General features: G+C 48.6%; 1 protein-coding gene across 4 annotated transcripts in view; it reads right to left on the bottom strand.

Annotated features, from left to right (window-relative positions):
- Window positions 1–877: 877 nt before the first annotated feature.
- BCL9 (BCL9 transcription coactivator) overlaps window positions 878–14,100 on the bottom strand; it is a 116,871-nt gene continuing 103,648 nt past the window's right edge. For all 4 annotated transcript variants that reach the window (XM_007485327.3, XM_007485329.3, XM_001363255.4 and 1 more), the window contains exons 6-10: window positions 13,706–13,895; window positions 13,180–13,279; window positions 7,417–9,658; window positions 5,891–6,151; window positions 878–3,311 (exon numbers count right to left, since the gene is read on the bottom strand). In XM_007485327.3, the coding sequence (XP_007485389.1) occupies window positions 2,194–3,311; window positions 5,891–6,151; window positions 7,417–9,658; window positions 13,180–13,279; window positions 13,706–13,895 (3,911 nt within the window). In that variant the 3' untranslated portion in view covers window positions 878–2,193. The remainder of the gene's footprint in view (window positions 3,312–5,890; window positions 6,152–7,416; window positions 9,659–13,179; window positions 13,280–13,705; window positions 13,896–14,100) is intronic.

Below are 14,100 nucleotides of genomic sequence, written 5' to 3'. Positions count from 1 at the left end.
TCTACACATTGGGAACTTCTTGGATGGCTCGGACAAAGGAACACCAAACACATGCATCCAGACAAGGCGGGAGGTAGGGCCCTCCGTGGCCACAGCCATGGGCTCACAAATGTGTATTTTCAGGACAAAGTGGGCAGATGGGGGTAGAAGAGATTGAAAGTGGGTTGGAGAGAGGACAAGGACTCAGTAAAACACCCCATGCATGGTGCTGGTAGAGGAAGAGAAAATAGGAGAGCACAATGTGTAGACTGTGGTCACACATCAGAAATAATCCAATAACTTGTCTTTAAAGTAATGATAAAAGGGCAGCTAGGTATGGAGTTGGAAGGACCTGGGTTCAAATCTGATTGTGACTCTGGGCAAGTCCCTTAACCTCAGTGGCCTAGCCCTTCCTGCTTTTCTGTCGTAGAACCAATACTTAGTCCCAATTCTCAGACAAAAGATAAGAGTTTAAAAAAATATAAGTAATGGTGAACATTCCATAACCTATTCAAATGATCCCCGGTACTCGTAGAGTCCATTTTGTATCCTTGCTGAAATCCCAGGGCAGAAGATGTATTTATTGGAAGATGCTCTTTGGACACCATTATGATGTAGGCAATATGCCCGGAAGGGGTCAGGGGCTCGAATTTTTACTCCCAGCTGCAAGACGGGGAGCGAATCTCTTTTTCTGACCTGGCTTCAGTTTCCTCATTTAGAAAATGAGGCAGTGCTGGGTGCTGGATCTCTACGGTCCCAGTCTGAGAGGATGAGTTAAGATGACTTAAGCTGCCTGGAACATTTCACTAGAGAAGACACTTCTGGGAGCCAGGGCTCCACATAGCAACCTACGGTGAGGCACAGTCATCTAAATGGGTGAAAAGAAAAGACAGTTCAGTTTTGTAAGAAACAATATATTTTATTTTTCTGACACCACAGCCCTGGCGAGTGGTTTTGTACCAAATTTAATGGAGGTTACACAGAACGTTTTACGCTTGGGAGGGGGTAGGAAAGGGAAAGAACCACAAATTAAAAAAAACAAAAACAAAAACAAAACCCCAAAAAACAAAACAAAAAAAACCCCACACACAAATAAAAATCCTGGATAGCTTTTAGCATCTGTTCCACTCCCATGTTAATAAAAATCACTTGGGGGATTTCTAATCAAAGAACAGAAAAATATTAGGGGGAGGAGATGGATGGGAAAGAGAGAGGCAGAGAAGAGAGTAAAGAAGACTGTAGAACACCAGAGCATCCCAAGGACAGTCTTTCCCTCCTGACACCAAGAGAACTTGAAGTATGGAGGAAAAGGTAAGGCTCTGCTAGATTATTTTTTTCCCCCAAAATAACACCAAGTATTGCAGCTGCCAAAGAGAAAAGGAGGGCAGGAAGGCAGAAGACAACAAGAAGGGAATAAATTTACAGAGGGTGGGCGAGGAGGAGGAGAGGATGACTATGACCGTGATTGTGTGTAGGGAAGAGGCAGAAGGTGCCGACCAGCACCCAAGCTGAAAAGAAAAATAAATGTCCTAAACTTTATTACTTTAAAAGAAATACCCCTCCCCCCACCCGCCCGCCCCCTGCTGAACTGAGTTCCTTTTTTGTGCTTTTCATTAATACTCTGCTCTGAGGTCGTAGTTTGGTTTTTCTATACAATGGAGTTGAAAGAAAACAGTCCAAAGGTCTGACGATGGGTTCTCCACCTAAAGTAAACAGCCCGGCAATCATTCCCATTCTCCTCTCACCCCAAAGACTAACGTCTCTGCTAAAATCCCTTTTACAGTATAGTACAGTACACAAAAAAATAAAACCCCAAATCAAACAAACAAACAAAAAAAACAAGAGTCCTGGGAGAAGCCAGTCCGAAGGACGTAAACATACAGAGAATGGTGCAACTCATGACAAATGCAATTCTCAAAGTACAGCTACAGAGTCTCAAAAGTAGGTGCCATCATGGGATACCCAAGTCCACAAAAATAATCTTTAAAAAATAAATCTTAAAAAAAACACACCTGTTGATTAAATGAATAATTTGTTTTCAGGTAAATTCATACATTCGAGTTTTTTTTTGTTTTTGTTTTTTTTCCCCCAAAGCAGCCCTCAGGTCTCTGTTCTCCTATTGCGTGACAAACTACTTCCTGGAGCTCCCGTAAGGCAGCTCCCAGGACCGGGAATCTCATCTTGACAAGGATCAGCACATCCAGTCTTAGCAGCTTAAAACATCATGTTCCCGGGGTTTCCAGGTCCTTGGCTAAAACCGCCCATGCCCACGTCAGCAGCCATGCCTCGAGGCCTCATCTGCGGGGGGATCATGATGTTCTGTTGGGGTCCCATCATGCCCTGCATTGACATCATCATGCCTGGAGAGCCCACAGGCCCCGGGTGGGTATAGAGTCCGGCGGGGGCCCGATCCTTGCCGGGAATCATGCCTACGGCGGCTGCGGGGTTGCTCATCAGAGTGGGCTGGCCGGGCATTGCGGATTGTGCTGGTGACATCATCCGATGGTGGGGTCCCATCATGCCTTGCTGCAGGAAGGCAGGCGGTCTCATGGGGTTGTGTCCTGGCATGGATGGGGCCGTTCCCAGAGGGATCTCTGGGGTTCCCACTGGCCCGGGGCCCCCCATGCCAGGCAAGGCTAGTCCCATCCTGGGGGCCTGTTCACCTATCATCCCCTGCATGTGGGAGAAGCCGGGCCCGGGCCCCTGGGGCTGTTTGCGGCCTGGGACTTCCCCTCGGGGAAAATACTGCAGTGTCTGGCTGGGCTTCTCTGATGGGATAATCCGGGACAGATCAAACTCGGGGATCCCGGTGGCCCCGGGGCGGATCACTTCCTGCAGGTCTGGATCTGTGAACACCGAAGGCATGTTGTTTCCCAGGACGGTGAAGGAGTCGGGGCCCCCCGGGCCTCCAGGCTTACAAAGTGCTGGATCTGTGGAGCTTTGGGGCAGGTTGCTAGGACGGCCCAGGGGGCCTTCCCCAGGGAAGCCCATGCCTCCTGGAAAGTTGCCTTGACCCCCACTGGGGCCATTGTGGGGAAAGGGCACCTGCTGTGGAGGAGACTGTACTGGGGGGAACCCCTGGGGGAACCCCATTCGTCCTTGAGGTACCATGGGAGGCTCCTGGGACCCGTGCCCCATCATCGGATTGTGTGACATCAGACCGGGCCCCACAGGGACCCCATGAGGAGGTATACTGGGTCCCATAGCATTTGGAGAGGGCATCTGGTTGGAGTGAGAGAGTGGCTGAGTCATCCCCATCGGGCTGAGGGTTGGCATCGGAACCCCTGGATTTGGGCCTGAAATTCGAGGATTCTGGGGGTTAATGCCCATTCCTAGAAAAGAGAGAGACGACAAGTGAGTCCACCATTAGGTCTGGCCTGCTGAGATGCTTCAGGTGACCATTCATCTCTGTGCATCGGGGCCTGTGAGGGAGGTGGCCAAGAGCCCTCCATCCCTGCTCCCAGCCCGGCCGCCCAGGAACGGCAGGCAAGAATCTGACAATCATTCATGAAGCACCACGGAGAGGAGGTGGATGAGGGGACAGACAGAGCTCCAGAACCATCGCACCTGCCCTTGGGAGTTTACACTCCAGGATGTGGGTAAGACACAAAATCAAATAGACACAATGACAAGATAAACGCATGAGAGAATTACAAAACAAAGTAGGAAACGGAGTTCAGGGGGAAAGGTGGCTACTGCCTGGCATGATGGGAAGGCTGAAGAGAGCACGGCAAGCTCTTGAAGAAGTGGCACCTGAGTGGCTCTTTGAAGGAAGGACAGAAATTCATCAGGTAAAGAAAGGGAGAGGAACATTCCATACCGGGATGGCCCTGAAGGCAAACCAAGGCACCTGGATTTCACTAGGCAGGCCACCAGGAGTCACTGAAGAGCCAGCCTGGGGGAGATGGAGAAGCCTGTCCAGGGCAGAAGAGGGAGCCCATGTGGGAAGGCCAATTGGGAGGCCAATCCAACAGTCCAGGTGGGTGGAAACAGGGGCCTATCATAAGGTGGTGAGAGCAGGAATAAAGAGAAAAGGGGTGAGAGAAAGGCCAGGAGGGAAGAACTGTTAATGGAGGGACCACAAGAGGCAAGAGAGAAGGAAGAATGGAAGAGGACCTCAAGGTAAGAAACAGCAGATCCAGGTGAAAATGGTGCTCCTGGACCAAAAACAGCAGATCAGGGGAGGAGCCAGTGTAGATAGATGGCTAAGTCTGGATTGGGATATGCAGTGCAAGTGCAGGCAGGATATCTAGGAGAGCCATTCTGCAGATATTTGGGAGTTGTGGAGGCTTGAAATTTGGTCAGAAATGAAGGGGGGGTGGAGGGGGAGACAGGCAGATAGACAGACAGACAGAGTGAGGGGAAGAGTGTGTGTGTATGTCTGTGAGATCTGTAGAGGTGGAAGCCGAAGCACTGGAAGGAAATGAACCTATTCCCCACTAAGAAACTGCAGTGAGAGCAGAGCAGGCTGAAAAAGCATGCTAAATTGCATGGTATACATTATTAACTACTATAGGAATTCAGAAAAGAAACACATATCAGTAGGACATTTTTTACTCTCAATGTACTTAACCAAAAAGCACAGAATTCCTTTCACTGGAGAGCTTTCCCTGAAATGAGTTAAATATGGAGATAAATGGACAGATCAAATGACCAATCCTAGGATTCAATGAATCAAAAAGGGTAACGCTTAATCCAAGAACTGTTTTCTTTTCTTTTTTTCATACCCTTACCTTCTGTCTTAGTATAGGTTCCAAGGGAGAAGAGTGGTAAGGGCTAGGCAGTCAAAGTTAAGTGGCTTGCCCAGGGTCACCCAGCTAGGAAGTGTCTGAGGTCACAATTGAACCCAGGACCTCTCATCTCGAAGCCTGGCTCTCTATGTGCTAAGCCACCTCGCTACCCCAATTTTACTATTTTTAATGGTCACATTCAGGATTGGCTTGTTATCACTCTGATGCTGGGGCTTTACCAACATTACATTGTTCAATTTTTTTCTAGTGAGAAAGTAGAGATATTAGCAAATTGGGGAATTGAATCTTCTACCCACAAACAAGTAACTGTATCTACAGACCTCCATGGCAGTTTCTGTATCATTGTTTTTTTCCTACTGAGGGTGCTCTTGAGATGAAATCTGTCATACTGAAGTTTTTTATGTCCATATAGCAAGTCCTATCTACCTTGTTTATGCTGGTCTCTACACAAATGTCATGACTAAGAACTGGGATGGAACTGGACATTGGGCTGGAGTCACTCAACACAATCCTAATGGTTTTGTTCCTTTTTAGATAAAGAGAGAAAGTGTCAGAGAGGTGGGAATATAGCTTGGTTTGGGGCAGTTTTTTTAGGTCATTTCAGTCATTTTTTCAAAGTGACTGACCAGATACAATAGGCAAGAAGAAAACCTGACTATACCGCACATGAGGTAGGATTTCAGGTCACAGGAAAGGAACTCGTTTCCATTGTTCATACAGGAAATCAGGGCTACCCAGGCCTGAAATCTTGTGACTGTCTTTCAGGGGAAATACTATATAACTCAAGATGGTCCAACCAGTATGTTTGAAGAAACTGTTTCAACATGTTTTCTTCTTGAGACAAATCCCCAAGCAGAACAAGAAATTAATCTAAGTGCACACTGGGACTGCTAAGAGCTCCTTTTTTTCATAAATTCTGAATTTAGCAAAGAAATAGCATCTTTCTTCAGTCAAGACATTTTAATTCTTATTTGACACCAGTTAAGGGGGCGGGAATGACACTGAGGATGTGTTTCAGTATCTCTAGCTGCCCTGTTTAGAGAGAGAGAACTCAGGTTCTATTAATTTCTCACCCTCCCACAACCCAGTTACCAAGAAAATACTTCAAGAAAGCTTTTTCTAAAGCCACGTCCATAGAGCCCGTCTCTCCGATTTCTTACCTGGCATATTATTCATTGATGGCAAGTTGGGAGAGCGAGCTGGAGGGGAATCGTCATCCGAACTGGCCACAGTCTTGATGGCATCATGGTAAAGTGGGGTGGAACTGGGCATTGCAAACTTGGACATTCGAGACATCATGATGGAGAGAGGGTTCTGGGATAGGGTAGGTTCTGGAGGCATTGTGTAAGGGGTGCTCGAGGGAAGACTTCCGGGAATATTCACAGAAGCTGACTGGCCAGCAGTAGGAGGTGGTGGACCACCTATGAGAAGAGAATATAAAAAAAAGAGCCTGATAATTGGATCCTCCCTGGAAAACCGATGCTTGTTTCTAGCATCTGAGCAAAATGAGGATTGAGAATAAGCTAGATTTCCATCAAAGAATTCTGGGCAGATAGAGAGAAGGGAAAAGAAAAGGGAAAGAATCTGGGGTGTGAATCAGTGTGAAGACAAACAAACAAGGCACACTGGTAAAACTGTCCATCAAAGTTTAGTCTGAAGGCTAGTTTATGGAAATCTACTCCATTAAAATAGTGAGAAACAAACGGTCACGTTTCTCTTTCCAACCAACTTGGAATTTATCTGGTTTTCAGGGAATGAAGAAGGCCTAAGCTGCAATTTCATCCTAGGTGCTAATGCATTTTTCTCCAGTCTCTTCACCAATTCCCCAAATCACAAAAACCAATGAAGGGAGAGGGCTGCTCCCTACATGGCTCCCCTTCTATGCAGCTGCTACCCAGTGGTGAGGGACCAGGAAGAATAGGCTACGCTGTTTTGACTCAGATCTCTCCCCAGGGGAGACAGCATAGCTCTAGTAAGAACATTGTAACTGCCCCTCTCCATTAACTAGTTCTGGTCCCACTCATGAAACAATGGGAACTACTCCTACAATTGCTCTTCCACGTGAAGAGGCCAGTCTACTGAGAAGCAAGAGGCTGCAGTTTCAGAGACCAGCCTTTACATCCACAAAGGGCTGCTCTCTTTTGGTCTGCACGGACAATAGGCTGGACTCTTGTTCTCTCATCACCAGCTTTTCAGTGGGAGGAAGTCTCTTTAAAAAGTAAACCACGGCAGGCATTAGAAGTCTCATTTCTCCACAGCCCAATACTACCTTGGCCTAAGTGGATATTGTCTTAAATAGAACCCAGCTCATCTCCAAGCAGTTCTCCCGATTCATAAACAAGTACATTATTTTGTGAATTAAGGCGTAATCCTCCCTCTCCTCTCTTGTCCTTGGTAATGCCTCTGCTCCAAATACCAGGATCCTGTGTCCTCTGCATCTCTGATCTTCTGCACTATACAGACTGTCTTTAAAAAGGGGAGGGAGAAGCACCACTTGCAGACTTCATAGCTAGGAAAAAGAATTTGGGGACTTACCTACCAACAGGCGACTTGCTTTATTTTCCCATGTACAAAGCTCCCTTTGGACTACTGGGTGTTTTTTGGCCCGGCTGCCCAGACTGTGCTCAAGAAGCTATTTTAATTTTCCTCTCCCCAGACACTCATGGGATGGGAAAAATGTACTGACCTGACTCTACGTTTCCCATCATGGCTGGGGAAGCCATAGTGAGAGACGTCTTGTGGTTCGGAGGGATCCCGGGACTCTGCAGTGGAGGTTTCGGAGAGGACGTCCATCCGGGCGAAGGGGCGGGAAGTGATGGAGACTTGAGGTGAACGGGTGAAGCAGCAGCAGACCCCAACACAGGAGGGGACTTAATGGAAGCAGCAGCAGCTGGACCTGCCAGCATGCCCGCCAGCTGTGATGGAGTCTGGGGTGACTTGAGGTTCCCCGAGGGCGAGCCCAGCATCGGTGACTGGACCTGGCGCATTGTGGGAGACTTCAGAGGGTTAATGCCTGGAGAATGCACCTGGCTAGCGGCGACAGAAATATCCAAGGGCTTACGTCCCAGACTGCGCTGGACGGGGGGCGCAGTGTTGAGGCTGGCAGGGTTACTGGACGGGTTGAGAGGTAGTGGCGGCATGTGGCTGAGCCGGCTGTTAGTCCTTTGGTCGGGCCCAACTGGGTCTCTGAGATTCCGAAGCCCACTGTTGCCGCCCGGACCCTGAGACATGGGAAGGAAAGGCCTAGGGCCCATGCCATAGTCCTGCTGAGGGTGGTCGCCAAACGGCAGGGGCACCATCTTTTGTTGGGAGGGGAGCATCTCGGAGCCACCTGGCCGTAGTTTCATCATCTCCTCAGGACCCACTCCAGCCTCCCTCATTTTCTGAGGTATCATCTGCGGGTTGGAGCCCATACTGACGTTCAGATTAACATCCCCCTTCATGCCACTGGGAACCATTCCAAATTCAAGTTCCCGGCCAGGGCCAATCTGTGGTGGCATTCCCTTTGGGAAGTCAGCCCTGGAAGGACTCAGGGGACCCTCGACTGGTATGCGAGGGAAAAGAGGATTATTCCCAGGCTCCAGGTGTCGCTGAGACCCTGGAATCATCCTGTTCATCTCCAGGCTGGGCCTGATTCCTTCTATGCTCATCCCAGGGTGAAGGCCCAACTGCTTCTCTGCCAGCTGTTGTTGAAACATCTCATCAGACAAACTTTGAGGGTTTGGGAAGCGTTCCCCTCGGCCGGGGCCACTGAAGACCCCCTGACCTGGAGGGAAATTTCGGCCATCCGGAATTTTTGGCACGTCATCTGGCCAACTAACTCCAGAAAGACCTGGTCTGGATGCAGGATTTGGGACGTTCGGCCCCTCCATTTCAGAGTTTATCATTCCTGCGAAGCCCGGAAGACGCATCTGACTGCCTGGTATGTTGGGGGGAGGAGCGACGCCCCGGGGGGGCAGGGAATGAGGCATGCTCAGCCCATCGGCGAAGGGCTCTGGCCCAGCAGGCCCCCAGCCTTCTCCGGAGGCCATCTGGTAGGGTGGGGGAGGGCCCCGGACCACTCCTCGGGGCCCGTGCTGATGGACCATCATGTCCTGGAGGGAGCATTGCTGCACAGCCACCTGCTCCTGCTTCCTCCTCTTTTCCTCATAGAACTCCTGCTGCAGCTTCAGCCAGGCCATCTGCTCAGGAGTCATGTGGTCCAGGTGGTCAGGGCCCATGGGCCCAGGCTGGGAGTTCATGGGGGGTGGGACCATCTCTTCAGGGGAAAAGGGCACGTCTCTGTGTCCCTGAGGGCCAAATGGGGCTCCCACATCGGTCCTGGGCCCGGGCCCTTTCCCTAGGCTCTGGGACTGGGCCATCATGGCCTGGATGGGCCCTTCGGGTTTCTTCTGTGGACCATCCAGCACACCTGAGCTTGGCTGGGGCCCACCAGCTTGGGCCCCCGTGAACTCCTTCTCATCAGGGAAGAGCATGCGCTGGATGTCTCGGAGCGTCTGCAGGGAGCGCTCCCGGTGCTCTAGCTGCTCCTGGGATAGCCCGTCAGGGTTCTCTCCCAATGGAGGTGGCTCTCCGCTGGACACCGGGGGAGGGAGGGAACCTTTGGGATCCGTGGCAGAGCTAGTGCTGCCCTGAGAGACAGGAGTGATCGCTCGGTTGTTGGGGGTAGAGTTTGGCCCGGGACCCTCTGTGGGCAACGGCGTGGAGTTGGCGGGGCTCCCTGCAGAAGGTATCAGTTTGTTTTCCACTCCAGGACTGTCCTGGTCCAGGGGACAGGGAGGAGCAGTGGACTTGGGTGCTGGTGCCGGAATGGGTGGAGTTAGCTGTAGTTTGGTATTCTGGGAAGAATTCTGGTCCTGGTTGGCTGGAGCTGGAGGCTGCTGGGGTAGCGATTTGGGATCATTCCGAAGGGTAGAGATCTGTGTGTTCTGAGGACAAAGGAGAGTTTTAAAAATCATTAGTAAACTGAGTAACAAGGCAATGTGGGGAGTAGGCTGAGCTGGGGGGACGCGCTTCAGCTACAGTCTACCCTTGGGGGACAGCTCACTAAATCCACAGAAGCCCCAAAGGAAGTCTCCTGCTCTTTAGACTTCCCCATGAAGGAGATGGAATTCTCCCTGCGCTAAGGAAGCAGCTTCAATAACTTTCCTGGCAGGCCACCGGCCTGGGTGAGGTCTAAAGGTCGGCCAGTGCAAGTGCCTTCGAGGATCTGTTTCGAGGAACGGTTGGATATCATGTATTTCCTACGACTGTGTTTCCAACTAAGGGAAGGATTAGTTTCCCAGGACGTGGGAGGTTGATCCTGACGCCTTCGTTTCTCTGAAAGTTACAGCTAGGTGTTTAGACCTCCACTTGTCAATCAAAAGTCAATCACGTTCCTAAGAGAAGGAGAAGGCGCACTTTGGGGAGTGCGCTCACTCTTGGCAGCGGGCAAGGCAGGCTTCTCGGTTTGAATTTCTCCTTGGTCACACTGATGCCCGAATTTCCAGGGGGCCTTCTTTCTCGATGTTTCTGTTTCCAGTTTGGGATCAATGATTCTATATTGATAAGAATTTTCATATTCATTGCAGTAAGCTCCTGTGGAGAAATCTGCAGCCACCTCACTGATGGGGGCTCTGAATTTGGTCTCTCCACAGGGCAGTGGCAGACCGGCTCTTACACCTCAGATGGCTGCCTCACCATCACTTGTTAAATCAGTACCAATGCTTCAAGAAGTCCTGCACAGACACACAGCATCCCTGGCAGAGCCTTTGCTTTTCTCCAAAGAGATGTGGATGTGTGCATGCGTTAAGCCTAAATACTGAGTTTAGAAAGAGTAAGTTTAGAAAACTAACATGAGTTCTTAAGTGCAAATGGAGAACACATTTAGAATCTCTTTCAGACTATTTGCTGATAGCCTCCGGTCATTTGGTGACATTCATAGTCCCCGCCATTCAACCGTTTGGCTGCTTTATTTCCAACCATTAAGCTAGACATGGTGTTTGCTCATCTCATCTTTTGGGTATTTAGGTGTCAATGTTTGCACACCAATTACGAATGATTTTTGTATGTGAATTTCTTGAATTTATATACACCCACCCCCAGGCATACGCTCATACATCGCCGAATGCTTCTTTTCCATGTGTGTTCTAGAGGGCAGGATCAGCATACAAAAATGATTTCTTGAATGAGAAATATTGGAATGAACCTAATATGACAAAATCAAATGGGCCTAAATGTAAGGGAGAAGGGAGAGACTGAATTGCATCTGGAAAAGTTCTGGGTAAGCTTAGTGAGGCAGAAGGATGATAGCATTTGAAAACAACAATGCAATCTGAGACCGTATCAAGTGAGGCAGAGAATGTAGAGTGAGGAAGTTTGAGTCCCACAAGTGCTCTGCCTTAATCAGACCACATGTGAAATAGCGTGAACCATTCCAGGTGCCAAATTATAGAAAAGAAATTGTTATGCTGGACAGTAGCAGAAGAAGGCCACTAGGTGGGTGAAGGGACATCCTCCAAATTGTCATGGGAGCCTCTGTTGAAGAAACTGAGGAATCTTGAATACAGAAAAGAGAAGCCTTAGGGATGACATGAGAAGAGCCTTTCAAATATGTGAAGGCAGCAGCCAGAGGGAAGAGCTATTTTCTGCTTGGGCCTGGGGCCAAGGGGAGAACAAGGTCACCATAGGCTTTATAGAAAGGAAGACGGCCTTAGAGGCTAGGTTCCGACCTTCACCTAGTAGTGATGTGAATGGGCTGATCAGTAAGTAATGGGCCCCCCTCCCCCCCAGAGGTCTACAGGAAGAGACTAAATGACCACTTTTCAGGGATCTTGTAGAAGAATTCTGCAATAAATAGACCACCTTGCCTCGACAGGTACAGATGTTAGATTATTCCCTTTTCTAAGACTAGAAGAGATGAACTAGCTTAGGTTTGCCCCAGGAACAATGTCCAACACAGTCTAGGTTTAGTAAAAGTATTAGTCATGGTATTGCTTGCTCTCAGAGCTCTTCTACAGTTATCTTGAAAACTGCTTCTTCAATTTTGCATTATTATCGATCTTTTCCAATGTCTTGTCCTTCCAACTAGCCTATAATCCTTGGGGCAAGGAGACTCCTTTGTATCATCGTTAAAACACCCAGCATAGGGCCTTGTACATCATAGCTACAAAAATGCTTGCTTTGATTTGCCATATACTGCAGCCCCCAGAGCATTTAGGACAGGAAGAGTTCCATCTGATATCTAACAAGTAGCAGAACTAGGTCCTTTCATGAGGAGATCAGCTTTCTTGCTGCTGCACTAGCTGACAAATGATAAGCTCCTGGAGGGCAGGATGTGTTTTAATTTTGTCTTTATTAGCACAGTGCCTAGAACCCAGTTAGGTGCCCAATAAATGCTCACTGATCACAATTAGTGCCAAGTTCCACTCAGTGTACTTGGGGATACAGAACAATTTTGGAAGGGTCAAAGGACCTGAGGTGTCCAATAAGCCTCCACCCTAGTAGCCAGGGAGGCTGCTAGTTGGTACAATGGATAAATTACCATTCTTTGTTTCAGGAAAATGCAAGTTCATATTCTGCCACAGACACTTACTAGATGTGTGGCCCAGGGAAAGTCACTTGATCTCTTTTCACCTCAGTTTCCTTATCTGTGAGATGGGGCCAATACCTGCACTTGCCTTACAGGCTTGTTTAGAGGGCCAAATGAGATGATATTTGTAAACTACTTTGCAAGCCTTAAAGTGCTATACAAATGCCAGTGATGGACGAGGATACAATTTTTAATTGTGGTTTTTCCCTTGGTCCTTATAAATGAGATTTTAAGCCCTGTTCTGTGCTCTGAGCATGCTTCAAACATGATCTAAGGAAAATCTTTCAGAAGCAAGAAAATAGATGCAGAAAAAGAAGCCTGTTTTCAAATATAAACTATAGTCTCTACTATGTGCCAAGCCCTGTGTTAAGTAAGCACTTTTAACAAACATTAATTCATGTGTTCTCATAACCACCCTGGGAGGTAGGCATTTTTATTATTCCTTTTTTATGGATGAGTCAAACAGAGGTTAAATGACTTGCTCAGGGCCATAAAGCTAGTAAGTGAAGCTGGATCGGAACTCAGGGCTTCTACACACTAGAAGCAGTGCTCTATCTGTTGGGCCACCCTGGGGGAGAAATAAGCACACATGACTTAAACCACCAAACCACTCCCAGGCAGAACCAGAATTTTGGAGGATCTTAAATGCATAGATAGACAAGAAGTCAGAAATCCCCTGGCCTTACAGGTGAACAGAGAGATGAAGTCACTTGCCCAGAGTCACACAGGTGGTCAGAAATGTGAAACCAAGTGACTGGAGTTCAGAGCTCCCATCTTTGGGGCTGCTTATGTGGTCTGCCTCCCCCTCCATCGCCTTTTTCCTCTGCCCCTATCCAAAGTGCCCCCATCCACCTCTGCCACTCTACTACACATCCATACCAGAGACACAGCATTTCTTTCTGTCTTGTTGTTTGAAATGTTCTGGATGTGGAAAGAGACGATCGTTTCGGCTTGGCCCTTCAACACAGCTTCGGCAGCTCTGCAAAGATGGAGGGGAGATGTCAGGCGCGCGGGCTTATTATTTTTCTCCCTCTCCTCATGTCCCAAGCACATTGGCGGCATAAGCTATACTTAAAGGGGAAAGAATGGGAATGAGCATGCTTTCATTTTCTTTCATCTCATTCCTATAGCAGGGTGGTCGGTGACAGTGGGATTAGGGAGGAGGGAATGGATGCAAGAAAAGCTGTGGGAGAAGAATTGCCCTTCTTTTCTGAAAGGTGGAGTTCTGAAAGGAAAGATCTTTTCCCCAAGCTCCCTTTCCTGCCACCCACAGTGTAAGGTACCCCGAGAAAGTTCCTTTTCCTTCCATGCTCCCAGCCTGAGCAAGTGGAGTTTAGGATGGAAATGAGATTGAGGGACCTCAAAGACCCCAAACTATGCCCAGCTGCAAGTGACAAGCACTTACTTATTGGCCATCTCAGTAGAAAATACATAAACCACTTTGGACGGAGTCTTCTGGGTAGCAGCTGGCTCCGGTGCAGCGGTCTGGCCATGGGAGGGGGTGGAAGACCTCGGGGCTGAAGCATTTGCTGGAGTCATGGAGTGTGCGGGGTGCTGGGAATCCTGGGGCTTTATATGATCCGCAGAATTACACTCTAGAGGAAAGAAGAGATGGATGCATGTTTCAGGAAGAAACAGGAAGGGGGAAGAGGGAAAAAGAAAAAACTCTTCCTCCCCACCCCATTCCCAGAATTTATTGCTTTGTAGCCCAAACCAACTCTAAGCATTTCCAGAAATGCCCTGCTAAGATAAACCAATTTCACTCTTATGGAAATATTCATCATCTTATGGCTAAATTGC

The sequence above is a fragment of the Monodelphis domestica genome, chromosome 2, assembly GCF_027887165.1.
Source record: "Monodelphis domestica isolate mMonDom1 chromosome 2, mMonDom1.pri, whole genome shotgun sequence".
Taxonomy (NCBI): domain Eukaryota; kingdom Metazoa; phylum Chordata; class Mammalia; order Didelphimorphia; family Didelphidae; genus Monodelphis; species Monodelphis domestica.
This window is presented reverse-complemented; position numbering and strand designations above follow the sequence as displayed.